The 19587-nt window shown below is 37.5% G+C and overlaps 1 protein-coding gene across 3 annotated transcripts in view; it reads right to left on the bottom strand.

Annotated features, from left to right (window-relative positions):
* The window catches only part of GAN (gigaxonin), a 57379-nt gene that overhangs the window by 17890 nt on the left and 19902 nt on the right, over positions 1 to 19587 (bottom strand). For 2 of the 3 annotated variants that reach the window (XM_037877811.2, XM_043526177.1), the window contains exons 3-10: positions 19197 to 19547; positions 18469 to 18686; positions 16481 to 16602; positions 15890 to 16002; positions 14274 to 14423; positions 12994 to 13130; positions 11982 to 12110; positions 2496 to 2605 (exon numbers count right to left, since the gene is read on the bottom strand). In XM_037877811.2, the coding sequence (XP_037733739.1) occupies positions 2496 to 2605; positions 11982 to 12110; positions 12994 to 13130; positions 14274 to 14423; positions 15890 to 16002; positions 16481 to 16602; positions 18469 to 18686; positions 19197 to 19547 (1330 nt within the window). Of the gene's footprint in view, positions 1 to 2495; positions 2606 to 9501; positions 10589 to 11981; positions 12111 to 12993; positions 13131 to 14273; positions 14424 to 15889; positions 16003 to 16480; positions 16603 to 18468; positions 18687 to 19196; positions 19548 to 19587 lie in introns of those variants that run through there. The other variant, XM_043526178.1, reaches the window with a different exon arrangement.

The following is a 19587-nucleotide window of genomic DNA, read 5'->3' as shown; positions in this document are numbered from 1 at the left end:
AAACTTGTTTTAGAAGAACAAAACAAAGGAAAGAGCAACAAATAATTTGGGACCCATTTTACCTTATTTTCTCAGTTACACATAGGTAGCTATGAAAGTAAATTAAAAATCTTTCAAGAGCCAGTAGAGAGGTAGGTGACATCAAGAGTAATTAGTTTCAAACATTGGTACAGGCAATGCCAATTTTAGAAGCTACAATGTTTGAGGATTTCAAAACACCAGTGGGATGGGTTCTTTGCTGGAAGATAGAGCACTCCATGTGAAAGAGAACATCCGGGAAAAAGAGGTTTAGCAATTATGATTAAAATATGTATGTCATCTTCATATGACACCTAGTTTCTGTTGTGACAGATCATCATTTTGGGCAAGTTCCAAAGCAAAGAATTATAATACAGGCCTTTGAAAAAACATGTAGAAAACAAAGTCAGACATTCACCACAAGTAAGGAATAGGTCCATATACTTCAGAAGCTAAAGAGATGTTCTGTGGATGTACAAATCAATATCCTATACGGATGTAATGAACTACTTCTTTAATGTTTCAGAGACCAGTATCCCACTCTAATCATTACTGGAAGTGCCATGGGTACCTGCTCTTCTTTCTTTAAACTACTATAAAGATTTCTTAGTATTCGCTTGGCAACTATGCCAGCTCTGTGTGTCAGATGTAAATTGCACATTTATAAAATACTTAGGAAAAAAGAGCCCTATGTGAAAAACTAAGCTTTTGATCAGTTATGCAGACAGTTTTATAACAGTACTAAGAAAATACAAACACTCACTGTCATGTTTACAAACTATTAACTCCCAGATTTTTATTATAGTCATTGTGTTTCACCTGTCTCTTAAGAAGTCCTTGAGAAATAAAAAAAGTTATTTTATAAATGTTTTAGAAATGTTTATAGTTTTTAGAAAAATTACTTTTAGAACATGGTTCTCTGCTTTTTCCTCATTCTTCCTCTTCTTTAGCATTGCCATTTTGCTTTAAAATTATAATCTACTCAGTTACATATCAAGAGTCAGGATTTTTTCATTCAAACAGTAAAAAATTACATCTTGAAGAGAAAAGGAGTACTTGTGGCACCTTAGAGACTAACCAATTTATTTGAGCATAAACTTTTGTGAGCTACAGTTCACTTCATCGGATGCATACTGTGGAAAATACAGAAGATGTTTTTATACACACAAATCATGAAAAAATGGGTGTTTATCACTACAAAAGGTTTTCTCTCCCCCCACCCCACTCTCCTGCTGGTAACAGCTTATGTAAAGTGATCACTCTCCTTACAATGTGTATGATAATCAAGGTGGGCCATTTCCAGCACAAATCCAGGGTTTAACAAGAACGTCTGGGGGGGGGGAGGGGGTGGTTAGGAAAACAAGGGGAAATAGGTTACCTTGCATAATGACTTAGCCACTCCCAGTCTCTATTCAAGCCTAAGTTAATTGAATCCAGTTTGCAAATTAATTCCAATTCAGCAGTCTCTCACTGGAGTCTGGGTAGGGAGAAAACCTGGATTTGTGCTGGAAATGGCCCACCTTGATTATCATACACATTGTAAGGAGAGTGATCATTTTACATAAGCTATTACCAGCAGGAGAGTGGGGGGGGGGGGGAGCGAGAGAAAACCTTTTGTAGTGATAAACACCCATTTTTTCATGATTTGTGTGTATAAAAACATCTTCTGTATTTTCCACAGTATGCATCCAATGAAGTGAACTGTAGCTCACGAAAGCTTATGCTCAAATAAATTGGTTAGTCTCTAAGGTGCCACAAATACTCCTTTTCTTTTTGCGAATACAGATTAACACGGCTGTTACTCTGAAACCTATCTTGAAGAGATAAACTTGTAACACTAGTTTCTAAAATGTTTCCTACATAACTTCATTACTCTCATTTCTTTCAAATGTGTGGTGATTGTCCTTGGTATATATTCTCTTAGCAACATTTACTAGTGCAAAGAAGCAATGACATCGTTGCAGAAATCTCCACAGCATAATCTTACTATGAGTTATTATTGTTACTCAATTTGTAGGCTAGTCAGATGCACCAAATTGCTGACATACCAATGACAATGATTTTATGAGGAACAGTTATGAGGTTGCTTCTCTATTGTACACACAAATCCAAGAACTTGCTGTTAGCCTTGGTCTATTTTCCTAACCTTAGCAGCAGTAATCAACCAAAATATCCTAAAAGAATTCTTAAATCTTCTGGGGCATTTTAAATTGTGTTGGTGCTCAGAAACACAAACGTAGGATTCCCAGTCAAAAGGCTAAATTCTGCTGTTCGTTATCTGTCAATTTAATATAACAACCCCCCCACCCCCCAAGGTCAATGGCAACTAAGAGCACAATGTGACTCAAAATCTTGAAACCTGGACCAAAATACAAAAATCTTACTCTTTTATTCTAAGAAGTCAATTTAAATAATTTTAAAACTTAAGAAAATTAGAAGAAAACAAGCAACCTGAAGTTACTAGTTCTGATTCTAACCTGTATCAAGATCTCCAATGACATAAATACTGGCCCCAATAGGTACAGCTCCATACACAAAGGAAGAACTGGCTGGGATGCATAAATTCTGATCATTTAGATAAATCCATCTGTAAGAAAAAGCAAAGATTTTGTATATGATTATTGACAAGATCTGTGCGCTAAAAACTCAGACGCTTTTCGACAAAACAGTTTTGCCAATTATAAACGTAAGCAAAATCATGCAAACTGACATTTTAGAAAGAGGCTCCCACTGGGAACTGGGCATCCAAGTTCCTTAGTCCTTGTCGATCAGCAAAGATATTGTGGAATAAGCTATTCAGTTATTCCACAATAGCTCCCTGTGTGGACGTTATTCCAGAATTCCACATGGAGAGCTATTCTGAAATAGCTTATTCCACAACAGCTATGCCGGTCAATTTCCCTGGGTAGACAAGACTTTAGCAAGCTTTGAAAAGTCTCAGTCTTTAATACTTGCTTTTACATCTATGCTGATTTTAGGACACAGTAGAGGAAATAGCAAGCTCTTATACTATGTTTTTGTTACCAGACACTCCCCGTATCTCCCCCCCTAAAATTCTCATGCCAACCTTGTAGTCCTACTCAGTCATCGTCAGAGGTAAATTATTACTTAAGTAGTATGCAGCAGTTGATGAGTTTTATTTTCAAACCAGGAACAGGAGAGTAGATACTCAGAGTGCTAGAGGATTTTTGGTAAGTGAATGAAATGCCTAGCCTTTTCGGAGAGGAAGACAGTTTTTCCAATTTTATATCATGCTCTGTTTGGTTTCCACCCCTGTTGAAATACTAGGAATCACAGCTGTTTTCTCATTAAAAGGATCCTCCATCTTCAACACCATGTCAGTCTGACTTTCTTACTGACTGAAGAAGACCAATTGTTCCTACAGATACCCTTGCAAGCCAGAAAACTAATGTGCATTCACAACAAATATGCTGACAAGACTGGTTTATACAGTTGTCTGATTGTAAATACCTGAAGTACAGAGGTGCCAATTTAATTGTCTCTTCCATGGTTTTGAAGCAAATATCTACAGATTCCTGCCACATTCTACAGATGCTGATATACTTTTATTTACAGTTCAGTGCAGAATAATCAAGACTACTTAAAAGTAACCTTACAAGGGCCATAAAGGACAATATGGGTAAGGATAAGAACTTTTGGGGAAAAAAAATTTACAGGAGTCCTGAAGATTTTGGATAAAATACCTGGAGATTTAAGGAAAAATATCCCCACAGATGTTGCCGACTTTTTTGTATTCCTGTTCCATCCCCATCCATTACTCAAAAGTAAATTCTTTCTTGATTCAACTCAGTCAATTTGATGGGAAACTGATATACAAATAAGTTATTTTAGAAAGAAACAGAACGATTTGTAAGGGCTGATTAAAACTAAGAATTAGACGCCCACATTTCTACTTTGCTCTGAGTTTTCTCTATTGTATGACAGAAGCTCACTCCAGTCTCACGGTTCAGTACATTTGGATTTATATCTTTAAAACAAGCAAATAGCATCATACTTTGTTTAAAACAAGGAGAAAGGACGGTCTTGTGCTCAGGTACACAAGTCAGGAGACTTGGGCTGTATTCTTTTGGACAAGTCACTTAATCTCTCCAAAATATCCTTTCTAAATCACCACTGGTCTGCAACACCTTGGTAAACATACCAGTGCATTACCAGAGTCAGTGCTAATGCTGTAAATAATTTGTTTTAAAATCCATCCTTTTATAGAAGCCCAACCTTCAAACCGGGGGGGGGGGGGGGGGGGAGGGGGGAGAGGGGGTGAAGGAGGGGGAAAGTAAACAAGTTAGTCCGCTAAAAAACTGTAGTATCTTTCTCTGTGTTGAGACTGTTCAATGGGCTCAAACTACTTTGGAAATATCTTTAGAAAAGTGCTTCTGGGACACTACGCTGCATTCCAAGTTTCATCCAGAGTAAATTTTTATAGAACAGTTATAAATCCCTGAAAACAATGGGTTTGTAATGGAAACAGATGTTCAAACTTAAGAGCTGTGTAGCAGCACAATTGAGAAACCTCAGAATTTATCATCATCAACAGTTGTTGCATCACTTCACCTTGAATAATGCACCCTTTTAAAACTCATAATTTTAGTTCTAAACTGCCATGTATATATTACATTGATTTCATCAGCAAGGCAGTCATGCAATACTGAGGTTTGTCTATAGAAGGTTCATTGATAGAGTAATATCTACATTATTGTTCCCCTAGTTGATTTGAAACATTTGAATTATTACAGGATGGATGGTAGTTTTCTTTCCACTGTTTACAGGCAACATAGGTAATACACATTGTAATTGCTACCTTTTCCAGGGATCTGGTGGTGATAAAATGTATATAAACCCCCCCCCCCCCACCAGCATGTCCAACTACAGTTGAGACTAATGTTAGTGAAGGACTTCTTTCCTCCAGCTTGCATTCCCACTCCCCGCCACATCAGCCTTCCTCAAGTGTTGTCTTAAGATGATGAGCTTTCGAGCATGCCTTGAAAGTTTACAATTTACTTATCCATCCATGCTAAGTCATGGGGCCCGCCCTTACAGAGAACAGCCTGCCAACAGCTCCCTCCTACGGACCAAGGGAAGCTCCAGCTTGAGTGCTTCCACTGATCTCAGCTGTGGTAGTATGGTATAGAGAGAGGCAGGGTTTTTTAGTTTGTTCCCATGCCCTAGTTCCCCTCACACAAAACTTTTATGAAAGGTGGATACAAATATCTGCACTGCCTGATTCTCTCCATCCCCCAAGTTAACTTGATACAGCCTATTGGGTCCCTTCAAGTCTACAAGTATAGGTTTCAAGATCAGCTGAAATTTATGAAAGACCCAATTACTCTGCTTGTGGCTGCTCACTCTAGTTCCCACAGAAACTCACAGTGAATCACTATAACCTGGAAAAAGGACTTTTCAGTCTAATTCACCACTGCAGTCTTACTTTAAGATGGTGGGGTTTTATTCATTTATCTAGCACCAACTGGTACAACATCTGGGCATCTCGCATTATTTAACAAAAACAAACCACATACACAATGTAACTTGTGTATAGGGAGAAAACCACAGCCAGTTCTGCAGGAGCCCAAGGACAACATTCATAATGAAAGGCAACATGAGACAACTTCTTCTATCACAGCACTCTAGAAAAGTTCAACTGTGAAGCCTACCAGAATAGTTGTGTTCACGCTGCCCTGCGGGTTACAATCTCGTGAATCAGAGGAAGAGAGAGTTTTACAGACAAACACCCCCTGCTGCAAACACACTGCTTCCCTTCTGAACCCCATGGGAGCTGTATGGAAACAACCTCTTACTGTTTTTGGCAATTTTACATCTCTTTGCATGAATGAAGGGGATTCTGCAGAAAGTACCAGATCTTGTTATAGCTGTCATTTATGGCTGCAGCTGAAGAGATATGGGGCAGGAGAGCAACCGTCTACCATCAGCTAACCCCTTACAGAGCAGACACTTTAGGAGGGCCGTTTCATTGGGTCTCTTCCACCTCCCTTACTAAAGGACAGTCATGAAGGAATAGATTCTAAGATTTCATTTTTGCTTCCATCTACTGCAAGGAATGCACATACCAATATTTTCACTACATCCGAGAATCTCATTCTGGATTAGATCTAGATAAACTGACAAAAATTTTAATGTGAATAAAAGGCAAATTGGGGGGGGGGGGGAGAAAGGAAGGGGAATTTAATTTGATTTACAATAAAAAATAAGACTACTTTGAGTAGGAGGAAGTACTGGGGTTGTCAACCCTCCAGGATTGGCCTGGAGTCTCCAGGAATTAAAGATTATGTTGTGATGAAATCTTCAGGAATTCGTCCAACCAAAGTTGGCAACCCTAGGAAGTACACCAATAAAGAAAGGTACGCTGAATATGCAGAAGCGTGAGAACTTTTCACAACTCCACTGAAAACATGTTCTTTCTTAATGGACCTGACGTCAGTTTGTGCTGGGAAATCACATGAATCAATTCAGCTTTTGGGTTCATTTACACAAGGAACTCACGGATTATGAGCCTATGTGACCCTAAAACTAGCTGAGAGCCCAACAGCTTTTCTAGTGTGGATTGGAACCAAAAATAGAAATAATAGAAGCTGTAATTGCTCATGAAAACTATGTATTTAAAAAATAGCCAAACTTTTTAGGAATGATTACAGCAGTTCTAACAGTTAAGCAAGGAAGCAACAAAAACAGGAAGGGCAAGAGGTCATTTTTCATCAGAGTTTGATTCAATTCCAGCTTACTGTAGAGGTTGCTTATTTGCCTGCTGCTTGCACAGTATGCAACTATACTGTACTGAGAAGTTCAAAATACGCAAGAGCTACGAAGTACTCTTTTGTAAGGCTACTCTTTTGTGCGCTTATTTTCTGTAAATCGTTCTGCTGAAATCAAACTGAAGGAAGAGGCGGTGACAGCTTCCTTTGTAACTGTAGACAGAGCTGATAGATAAGGCATGTAAGACTAACAACATATGTTTGTATGTCTCCATTGAAGATGACGGGGGAGGGAGAGGGACACTTGAGCTTTTCATTTTTTTTAAAGCAATAAGTGAATACAAATAAGACATGGCCCAAACAGCTGTAATTCATAATAAGAATTGGTAAGCATTCTAATTCTGAATTAAAAGTGAAGTACAGAGACAGAATACAGCAGTTTACATGAAAAATACACTGTCTAAAGTGTGTACCTACTGTGAACACAATCCTTACAAATAAAAAAAGTGTCTATTTTCAATTTTACTTTATACATTTGACAGCACTTCATGCATCGTCCGTATCTCCTTTACTGATACTGAAGATATCCTGGTACATTTCGTGGGAGCATTTTTCTGTTTCTGGTTATAAATTTTGTTGCAAATTAAAAATAAAATAAAATAAAAAAAAATCTGTGCACATCCTATTTAAAGGCTTCTCTCTCTATCAAATACTGGAATATTATAGAAATTAGTCAGTCATTTTAAAAAATTCAGTTTAACAAGGCATCACTTCTAAAACAGCCAAAAAAAAATGCATACAAATTTTAATAGTGCCTCTCAACCCCGAGACTATCAAACCATCTCAAATCCAGCGTACAGAGCACCAGTGCCATGCAGCAGTTTATGGGGTTGAGGGCAGAGCCAGGAAGTCAGCTTTCTCACAGAACGTGGCACTATATGTTGGAGGAATGCAGAATTCTTATGCAAGACTTAGGGCCACTCTGTACGTTTCTGAATGGAGTCATAGGATCCCCAATACTCACATTAAACAGGCAAAATCTTTGCTTAAAGTCATCATCCAAATTCTCCCATCCCCACACCTGATACACCAGGGTGAGCTGGATGTCACTCAACAGATAAAACTTTGGAGGCATGAAAGACTGAGCTGCCTTGACCTGTGGGTCTTGAGAGTTCAGACACAAAGTCTGGTGCTACATCATAAAGCCACCCCCACCCCATCTTTTCAAAACTTCCTTTAAAGCTATCTAAATATATCCAAACTGTTTTAACTAGGACATACAGTTCACAACCAAACTCAAACAACGTGGATTATAGAACAATCTCAAGAGGCCTGGAGAGCAAAATACATTACCTATATATTGTCAGTCAAATTCATACTCCTAGATGCAAGATCATTCCAAAACCAAACTGATGCAGAATTTTAAATAGTGAGATTATCAGATATAGCAACACTTAAGACGTCATGAGGACTACTAAAACTATTTAATCTTGTCCACATCATATTATAGTGTATGCTGACACTCTACCTTGCTTCCCTTTAAAAGCTCTGATAGCTATTTTATTAATGGTCCTTATAATTAAGTTTTGTACAGGTCTCAACATTTAGACGTTTGTTTCTAAAAATGCCTCATCTGGTATGAAGAGATGTAGGCAAACTGCTAGGCATTATAAAAGTTTGTGACAACAGAAAAAGATAGTAATTTAGGTGTGGACAGAGGGAGAACTATGAACACTAAAACCATATGGGGCAGCCTATTGTCAGAGTGAGATAAAGGCATTAACAAATTAAGGCCTCGCTCCTGCAATTCAGTTCATACCTTCTGCTTCCATACCAATGCACCCTTAAGCCTGTGCTGATCAGATAACCAAAATGAGGCCCAAGTTCTCAAGTAACAAGATCCAGGAGTTGGAATGCTACTGAAGGGGGTGAGGGATATAAGAAGGGGATTGGATAATCCTGCACATATATGTTGCTATATAAGCAATAAATATTATTAATATCAAATGGCTGAGTTGACAGCTGGGGATTTATTGAGAAAAATTTGTTTCCATTCACAAAGGAGATGTACTTCATGACAATGTACAGACTATTCCAGCATCTGCTACCTGTAACTAACCTCAAATCTCCACGATCTGCAAGTATGCAGCAGCTGTCGTTTTTCTGCTTCTCTCAGAGCTGTTGGGCCAAAACAGGCAAAGTTTTTGTTGTTGTTTTAATTCATTTTTGGGGCCCACTTACAATTTGATTTCCTGCTAGGAACATATCAATGAGAACGTGAGAATCTTCCAGTCAATAGTCTAAAGATGTTTATTCATGCAGCAAACTGTAGAAGGGGATGTTGCTATCATCACAAGTGAAAGCCAGAGAACAGAAAACATTTAGTTTCTGTCTACACAACAGTAATTGGCTCTCTGTGGTACAATACACAAAAATCAACAGATAAAGAAAAAATCCAAAAGGTTTTTTATAAGTATCTTCCCAAAGTATGTATATTATGCACTCATCTCATTTCTGCTCCTCCATTTAACACATAGGCGAAATCCCAATTATATTTCCTTAAACTTAACACTCTGGATAGCTGTGAGTCATATGCATATACATCAACACCACTGCAGCTTTAGTCAGAAAATAAGTGGTTCCAATATCATCCATGCATTTTAACTAGACAAAAATTTTGAAGTGCACTGCCTTTCTAATGGTATTGGGATCTGAGATGTGTTTTCTCTTCCTTTATATAAGGGAAGCCTTTTTGTAGGGACATCTTCAAAGCATGCAGTTTCTTTCACAATCCCCCTACTATGGGAACAAGTAAATTGTCTAGTGACAAACTACTATGCAGTTAAGAGAAGACGGATTAATTAGCGGCAAACAGGTAAAGATTTAATATTTGTGTATATCATAGTAATGACATACTGTTGAATCATTCTGTAATATGAGGAGCAAATGTTACTCATTTAATTCAAAACTCATGCTCAGCAGAGTGTTAGTGAAGTTATAATGATGTATATAACAAAGCATATCTTTTATAGGACTCAAGTGGAAGATTCTGTACTCCAAGCAAAGCAGTACAGATATTTTTTATTATTATTAGAATATATTATCCACAGATTTGAACAATTATTTAAATTTCAGCCTTCCACTCAAATTCAAGTAATGAAAAGTAGGAAATGACAAGGCTGAATTAGATGAGAAAAATGAGTTTTACATGTTTTTCCAGTGACAGCCAACTTACCCTCATTTTGTTTCATTTTGAAACTTAACACACACTGTATTATATCAGTAACAAGATCACTTCATCATACCAGCAATCTTTCTTCAAAGAATATGAGCACTATCGAGGCACGATAAAAAGTGTTTTGTTTCTTAAAATGCAGCCTCTTTGTATACAGTCTTTTTGAAATAGATGTGACTGCAATAGTTACAACTTCACTGCGCTCTAAAATGCTTTTAATGACTAAGATGAACTATATTCAAGTTATGCAGCATTCTGAATGTATTTGAAATACTCAATGACTGCTTATCTTCATTACCAAGATTTATTCAACTAAAATATTACATGGTAATATAGCACCCTCTTCTGGTAAACAGCATTATAAAAAAAAAATACTATCCCTTCTAGCTCTGGTTACTGAAGCTACCATACCATCCAAGAGAGGAAGCATAAGTTACAAAGCTGGAATATTACCATCATTTACTTCTGGACTATGGGCCAAATTTTTATCTTGGTCTTCATCACTTCTCCATTTTTGCAGGCACCAATAAACCTAGCATAATTTTACACTTGTGCTTCAAGATGCTTAGAAGTCCAGGTCCCTAAATGCACTCTTAGTTATTGGCATCTGCAAGACACGGAGGCTATTGTCTGAAATCCTGGCCCAGATGATGACTAAAATGAAAGTGAAGGTTAATTTTTTCTGCGGGGAGGGAAAGAGACCTTATAGTCTTGAGAGATATTCTTTAAAAATTTGACAAGTTCAATTAACATTGACAGTTACAGTATTACTAATTTGCCTTTTCCTTTACTAGTTTTACAAGAGTCAATACCAAAACTTACTATAAAGAAACCCATAATTCTAACTGCTGAATAGTTATAGCTTTACTCAGTTGAATAGAATCTACTGTGGTTCCTCATCTAACGTCTCTGCCCAAAAGTAGCATCCTTGGAAGAGTTTTTAAACCATTGCCAGTTATCAACATTTGTACTAAACCCACTAAGAAGCAATGACAACAACTCACCTGTCATCCCATCCATATCCAAAACTTTTTAGAAACTTTAACATGAATCAATCAGCACTGCTGGAAGTTTTAAAATTATCATGTTAACATGGGATCTGGAGTCCTACTCCAAACAATTTTTGAAAAACAGATGCAACCTGGAAGCATTTCAGTACAAAAGAGTGGCAGTCAGTGGGGGTGGGTGTTTAACACAATTTCAGAAGCTAGATCTTTCTTTTCTGAGCCCCCAACCCCCTTGCCATTTTTGTTGGTTTATAGTCACATTTTCCCCAAAGCCTCTCTCCCCTCTATTGCTATATGAAGGGACCATGGAAGCAACAGGAGACACCAATGACAGTTGGACTATACACAAAGTAAACAAACTGGAAAAAAATATAGAAAAAGTTATTTTTCTTTTAGGTTATTTCAGTTATAGTCATCTTCGGTTTTACTTGTAACAATAGATAAAACATTTTCATACCAAAGTTGACGATGTCACTTTAAATCTCCATCTTCAGAGATAAAAATCAACCTAGATCCCACTATTTTATTTTCGTTCAATGGAAAGCCCATAAGTCTTTATATATAAAGACAAGGTCTTGAGACATGAACATTTTTATTCCCTCTATCCACTCCAGCTCACTCCTTGAAACTCTTAGAATTTCTGACAACAATCACAAATCTTGTTTCAGATTATAAAAACTATAGCACATTCCTGATTTATAGTGAAATAAGGAGAGAAAGAAACACAGCAGATATTAGACCTTGTAAGTTATGAACAACCAGGAATTATGCATAGCCATTAGCTTGCTAACAGCCACTTCCTTTGGTAAAACTGATACCACAGTTAGAAATATCTAGGTCAGTTTGTTTGAGGAAAGAGGAAAGAGGAAAAAGAATAATTGGCATTTGTTGAAAAATTACATGAACTGCAATGCTCTATTACACCACAAGGAGAGAAAAAACAAGTAAGAGCGGAGTTAGAGATTTTCTAGGTCTACTCCTAGAACTACTTACCTTTTAAACTCATCATGATAGAATTCAGATTTGCATGTCACCATCTCACTGGCCTGATTATCATCACGACTTCTGACTCCACCAAACACGTAAAGCTCTGAGGCAACTCCACATGCCACTGCCCCAAATCTGAGAACCAAAAGGAGAAGGAAACAAAGAATATTTAATATATATACCCCCATAATCCTGTACATGCCCTAGCACAATTCTCTAGCTCTTCCATATTCAGCAGAATTAGATCAAGTAAAACCGCCCATAAGTCATTGTACAAAATAATAGAGCAGCAGAGTATCTCTTTGGAGACAAAGATCTAAGTTCAAATTCAGTATGAATTGTAATACTGACACAATACCATTTATGTTTTTCATCCTGTATAATAGCAGTAATTCTTGCAACATAGGGAGTTTACATGAAACAACTATCTTTGGCCACAGATCCTCAGCTGCAACTGAGAAGTATCCAGTGCTCCTAGGAGCAAAGGGGTCAAAGGTGGCTTTGACCATGGAGTTGTCTGAGAATACTGCTCTAAATTGGAGTAGCAATAGGAGAACCAAAGGTCTGTGTCAGCAGCCAGAAATCACTGGGGCCGACACAATGGTGCCCTGGCTATCCCCTTTCCCATCCCACCTCTCCAGCACTACATCTGAGGCAGCAGCTACTATGACAGCTTCACACCACCCGACAATTAAGTGAGACACACGGAATCCACTTTCAGGCCACTTTTGCCAACTTCAGGACTGCTTTGCATTACCAGAATGGCACAAAACAGCCTCAACTTACCAAATGACCCGGGCCTTAGTGTTAAAACAGCTGTTGACTAGTAAACATACACTAATGTCAGACACGCACACAGCCTAATTAAAATTAATTACACTGAAATTAATATTAACAATCGATTAGTTTCTTTAAAAATAAGTGGGTTTGGACCATGTTTTTAAATCCATATCATTTTTGGTTTTAAATGATAAACAAGTGTCCTTGTAACCTGGATGTGCATGTGCATCTTATTCACCTTCTCTCTTTTAGTGGACAGATGGCTGTCCATTGCTGAATCCGAGGGTCGTAACATTCAACAGATTCAAACAGTTTTCCGTAGGAGCCTCCGCCCATGGCATAGATTTTCTTCTTCATAGCTGCATAGCAGCCAATCTTTAAAAAAAAAGAAAAATCAGAAGTTGAAATCTATAGTACCTTAAACAGACAATGTTCTGTGTTCTAAAAGTGGCAATAAATTCATTGTTCAGTAGTCAGCCAGTCTCATTAATACAACACAGTCTGATCAGTAAGGAAGCAATTTCTAACAATAAATAAATAAATACTGAATTTCTAGTTTTCAGCAAAAGAACAACATTTGTATTTGCTTGGAAAAGAAAAGAAAACAAGTTCACATTGAGTTACACACCCCATTTTCACTTAGAATTACTCTGTAGAAACAGTAGAACAAGTATCCCCTAAAACTGCCCCTTATAATTAGCTAAAAAATATAAGACTTATAATGGATTGTGGCCACCACCATAAATAACAGTCCGTTAGCTTATTAATCTCTGTCCAAAGGGAAAAAAGTACAGCAAGAGTGAAGGTAAAGCAATTTTCACATTGGGCTGCAGTTCAGTTTGTACTGTGATGCCTAAATTTTAAACTCATTTATTTCCATTTATTCTTTATTTATTCTTCTTACAATGATTCCTGAGGTTCTGTTCAACAAAATGTATTGACTGTACAAAAATGCATTACCAAAATTTTGCTTAGAAAATAAAGCCAATGAATTAGCTGTAGGATATATTAGCTTTCAAATTTTCATTAGTCAGACTGATGTAGTTGCACTAGTTTTTCTTCAAGTTTATTCATTTTTAGTAATAACATAAAAGAGATCAGACCAAATGAAATAAGATTTTACATTATTTTGAAAGGGCAGTATCACTAAACAAGTAAACAACATGCATAAAAAAGCCCAGCACAGGTTCCTTCTTTCATTTTAAAATTAATCACCATTGATGAATTTTGAATCTAAGGGAACGATGAAAGCTATGGAAAGAAAAGGACTTTTGGTTTACCCAAACTGCCTATCAAACAGCAAAGTCTATAAAAATTTGGTCTAGAAAAACATTTTGCTTTGATATATAAATTAAGAGAAGAGAGACTCCTTTTCTCACTCCATCCCCATATTATTTTCATTGAGAAATATTCACTTCAAGTAAAAGCTGTAACATAAACCGTGCAAGATTTGAATAGGGACTTTAAAAAGAGAGTTTAACAATAATGCTTTTCTAAATTATGATGAAGTTCTCTTACCTTTCTAACCATGGTCAGATCTGGCTGCTTGGTCCAGGTCTTGTTATAAATGTCATAACACTCCATAGAGCATAGCTCCCTTTCTCCATCCTCACCTCCCAGAATATACAGAATTCCATCAATCTCTACCAAACCAAAATTATGTCGTGCCTATAGGAGACACCAATAAACATTGTAGTAGCATATTTACAACAGTAATGATTGTGTAATCATTTTTAACACTTGCCCTACCTGCAGAAGTTTGTAACTCAGATCACCTCTGTTTAAAAAAAAAAAGTCATGATGCAAAATATCAATCTCCAGAGCAAGTTTTTTATTCTCTAATTTAATATAAGAACATAATATAGGACAAATAAGAGCATTATGTTAAAACAGAGGTTCAGCAAGTGAATTGTAGCATGTTTCTTTAGCATTCAAGTATCTGAGCTATGTACCATGCTCCATTCTTCAACTAATCCGGAAGCAAGAATTTCCCCTTCCAGTGACCTGGTCTGGCCAATCAATGCTGCAAACAAACAATCTGCACCCATAATTCCCCATTGGTCCAGCTCTCCGGGTGGTAGCAGTGGTGGAACCCGTAGTTTAGTCCGAGTACAAGTATTTTTAAACACGTTTTCTCTAACCTTATTCACAGTAGGCTGTAAAAACACTGCTACAGGTTCCACCATCATCACCAAAAGAGCTATGCTGAGATCTTCTCAGGTGCAAGGATAAGTTATTTAATAGGAGGCCTTTGGTGAAGAAAATTCTGCAGCACAATCAACTTCTTAAATAAAATAAAATCCCATACCTGCTTAAAAAAATCAACACCCCATAAATGTGACTTTCAGGACCTAAATTCATAAAAAGTGGAATAGTCACTTTTTGATGGCAGCTAAAACATGAAAAAAGAACCCCCCATCCCCACCCACGAAGCCAAGCTGGCAAGTTTAAGATAAGGTTCTAGACACTATCCATGTGTTGCTCCATCCCCATTTCCTGCCCATCCTTCTGCACGGTCCAATCCTCTCATCATGTTAGATTCTCAATACTATTTTTATATATACACATTTTTTTTTTTTAAAAGGCCAATAAATTCTAATGGGTTACTTCATGAACAGAACCAACCACCAGAGTTCATAAGGAATTCTACAGCTCAGCTCCATAGCTAGTTCTTCAGTAACAACCAATGTTTTCCAGCGGCTGCAGTTATTACTAATCCAAGCTTGGCATCTAGGAAATATACAAGAAAAAAAATCTGCACCTTGGCTTTGGTTGGATCAGGTGCAAGCAGCTGGAAAATCAAATTGGTCTGACCTATATACTTCATCCTATAAGTACCATCTGTCCATGGTACTTATATGAACCTCATCAACATAGCATCTGAGTGCCTCCAAATCTTTTAATGTATTTATCCTTACAACATTCCTGTTAGGTAGGGAATTACTATCATCATCATTTTACAGACCGGGAACTTAGGTACAGAGAGGCCAAGAGACTTGCCCAAGGTCACAGTAGAAGTTTCTGGCAGAGCAGGGATCTTCCAAGTCCTAAGCTAGTGGTCTAACTACTACACCATCCATCCTCTATTTTTCAAAGGAAAAATAAACCCCCATACAGTTGGGTAGTGATCTTGCCTCGTTCATTGCTGGCAAGGAACTCCATGAATTGGAATCAGGATCATATTTTTCTCCAGAGCTCAGAGTTTCCTTGTTTTCATCTTGACCTCCAAGTACAAACAAAAATCCTTCTGTAAAACAAAGTGCATGTGAAGATTTTAAAATGGAAGTCACACCAATACTTGTCACAGGGCATTGAGCTACATCTTGGAAATCACAAGTTCCTAAGAATGCCTTATTGAACTCCAGACTGGCAAAGGATAAAGAATGTACTTTTCCCTGTGGTTTAACCCACCAGTGCAGACTCTACAGGCGAATTCAGCACTGGTGTATCCAGTGCAACACTACTGAAGTCATAGTGTGGTTACTTGAGTAAAACATTCCCATAGCGACAGATTCAGCAGACTCCAACAAAATATCAAATTATGATTCCATCAGAGGGAATCCTCACAAAACAAAGCAGCAAACTGGGGGAAGGCGGGTGGGGGAAACGAACAGGTTCTAGTGCAGCTTGCTCTAAGAAAGCAAACTACATTACAAACTATACCCCATTTTGACAATCTGGTGAGTTTACACTCCATTGGCTTAAAGTAACATGCTGTCATTTACCTGCTGAGAGTACTCCATGGTTGATTCTTGGAATACTCATAGGGGCAAGTTCAATCCAGAGTTGCCTATTAGGATCATAAAGAGGGCACATGCATCGCATCACAGCTGTTGGTTTCCGTGACCTGAAAAAGGAGGAAATACAGATGTTCTATTTTATATATGTATGAATGAATACTTACAATGCAGGGTCACTAAAATTGCTTGATCAATCAAGTATTTTAAGTATAGATTCATAAACGTGTGCATCTGGAAAATACCGCAAAGACACGGTCCCAGCACAAAAGAGCTTACAATCTAAGTTTGTAAGCGTACAAGAAAGAGGGAGGGAGGTGGGGAGAATATGTGATGCAAGGTAATTAGATATGGCCCTAGCCAATGAGGAATTTTATATAAAAAGCAGAGTATACTATCATAGAACATTAGTATTTCTTCTCCCAGTAGAATGAGTTTTAAATGTAACTGAACAGGATGTGTTACTGAGTTTTTATCAACAGTGAGTAAAGGTCAGAGCTGGGTCAACAAAGAACAATTCCCTCCTCCCAACCCCACAAAATACTTGAAAAAGGAAAGGAGAATGGACATTGTCACCTTAAATCGCAACGTAACAAACAGAGAATCTACTTTGGCACTGCAGGTAGGTCCTGATGCTAAAGCAGAGATTTGATATTTTATTAAAATGTAACACTGATCTGAAAAAAAACCCAGTAAAATAAGTGTTGCTTTTGGTGTTCCGTATTTATTCTTATTCAGGACTTTCACATCAAACCCACTCAGTTTACAAGTCTGAACAAAATTTTTCTGGCACCAGCATATGGCACCACAAAAAGTGAGGCAGAAAGCCAAAGACACAACTATCAACACTGTTTTAATCCGAAGTTTGCTATGGAACCACACTGCTATTATAAGGACTCTCAGAAACCTCACTCAGCCAATCAATGGACTTATGATTAAATTTGATTTGAGTAGTTTTTGTTTGTTTGTTTGTATGGTGTCTAAGGACTATGATAATGCTAAATATTTAACAAGTATTAAAATACAAATAAAGATGGATTTTCAGAGGTTTAAGTTAAGTAGCTTGTTCACTGAAGAAATTTGACATTCTAAAATGGATCAAACATCAGGGTGTTCTAGGCACATCTAGCCATGCTAAAAACCAAGTTTTGTAAATGTGCCCAATTAATTCAGCACTAAATGGGCTAATATTAACTTCACTTCTTTATCATTAGTAAGACCATAAGAACATAAGACTGGCCATACTGGGTCAGAGCAAAGGCCCAGTATCCTGTCTTCTGACAGTGGCCAATGAATGCCAGGTGCCCCAGAGGGAATGAACAGAACAAGTAATCATCAAGTGATCCACCTCCTGTCACCCATTCCAAGCTTCTGGCAAACAGAGGCTAGGGACATCATCCCTTCCCATCCTGGCTAATAGCCATTGATGGACCTATCCTCCATGAACTTATCTAGTTCTTTTTTGAACCCTGTTAATAGTCTTGGCCTTCACAACATCCTCTGGCAAGGAGTTGCACAGACTGACTGTATGTCGTGTGAAAAAATACTTCCTTTTGTGTGTTTTAAACCTGCTGCCTATTAATTTCATTTGGTGACCCCTAGTTTGTGAGTTAGGAGGAGTAGTAAATAAAAAATTCCTTACTTTCTCCACACCAGTCATGATTTTATAGACCTCTATTCTATCCCCCCCTTAGTCATCTCTTTTCCAAGCTGACAAGTCCCAGTCTTCATCTCTTCTCATATGAAAGCTGTTACACATCCCTAATCATTTTTGTTGCCCTTTTCTGAACCTTTTCCAATTCCAATATATCTTTTTTGAGATGTGGCAACCACATCTGCATGCAGAATTCAAGATCTGTGTGTACCATGGATTTATATAGAGGCGATATGATATAATTTTTATGAAAGTTACCATCGTCCCACTAATTGCTTAAATAGTGCAAGTCATTTCTGTCAGTAACACACTGAATACTTACACTCTTTCTTCACCACCAACAGTCACTATACACTCAGAATAACCTCTGGGCTTGAAAGAGGCTAACATTGCCTCCCCCTGCTGTGGTGGAGTAAGTGGAATGTTGTTACATTCTTTGACAATCTCCCGTACCAGTGGTTCGCTCATCATCTGCTCACGCAAATAAGTTGAATCTAATCCTGAAACCCACACTGCTGACATGACATCCTTCAGGTGAACCTAGAGAACCAGAAAAATTCAATATTTCCAGAACAGTTTAAAAAACAGAATTTTGTTCACCATACTTTAGAATATAGCTTCAAGAGAATTCTTATGTGATGTATTTATTTTATACACAGAAAATAGTGAAAAATATTTTATGGATAAAACAACTTTCTAAATAAAACTATTTTAGTAAGCACAGTTTAAGTCTCTCGGTCTTGTGGCAAACAATGGTTACTTCCCCATACCCAACAATAAGGTCATACATCAAACACACAAAGACTAACAACTTCATTCAGTGTTTTTATCTGCAATAAGAAGGGATGCAGCTACAGTATAAGCAAGACTTCAGCTCAACAGCCCCAATCTACTTTCCATCTATATACACAGTGTAATATCTAAATCCTAGAAATGCAAGAATATAGGAAAAAGAAAATTTATCTACACTGTATTCCCATCAGGGAACTTTAAACAAGCATAGAATGTGAGCCCAATTTACTTAAACTACTTAATTTAGTGCATTCTAACCTTTCTTAATTCTGAATCATGGGAGATCCATCTAATTACTGCTTCAAATACATATCTTTCATTTCCAACATTCAGCTTTTCCAGGGATAGCACTTCTTTCAGTTTTTGAGGACTCAGTTCCAGGAACTCCTCTGTGCTGCTGACATCTCGGAAGTGAGTTTCCAGATACTCCGAGGCAAGGTAGTAAACGTGATGCAAACAATAGTGCAGTGCAAAGTCTCGAATACCAATACAGTTCTCAGCAGCTATACAACCTTCTAAAAACTCACAGCAGAGAGTTTTAAGATCTGTAAGAAGCAGGAGATCAGCTGCCTGCAGAACATCTTGGATAGTGTCTTCATTGAGCCTGATCTGCAAGAGTTTGTTGTAAAAAGTTACAACTACAATTCAC

The sequence above is a fragment of the Chelonia mydas genome, chromosome 12 (genome assembly GCF_015237465.2).
Source record: "Chelonia mydas isolate rCheMyd1 chromosome 12, rCheMyd1.pri.v2, whole genome shotgun sequence".
NCBI classification, from domain to species: domain Eukaryota; kingdom Metazoa; phylum Chordata; order Testudines; family Cheloniidae; genus Chelonia; species Chelonia mydas.
This window is presented reverse-complemented; position numbering and strand designations above follow the sequence as displayed.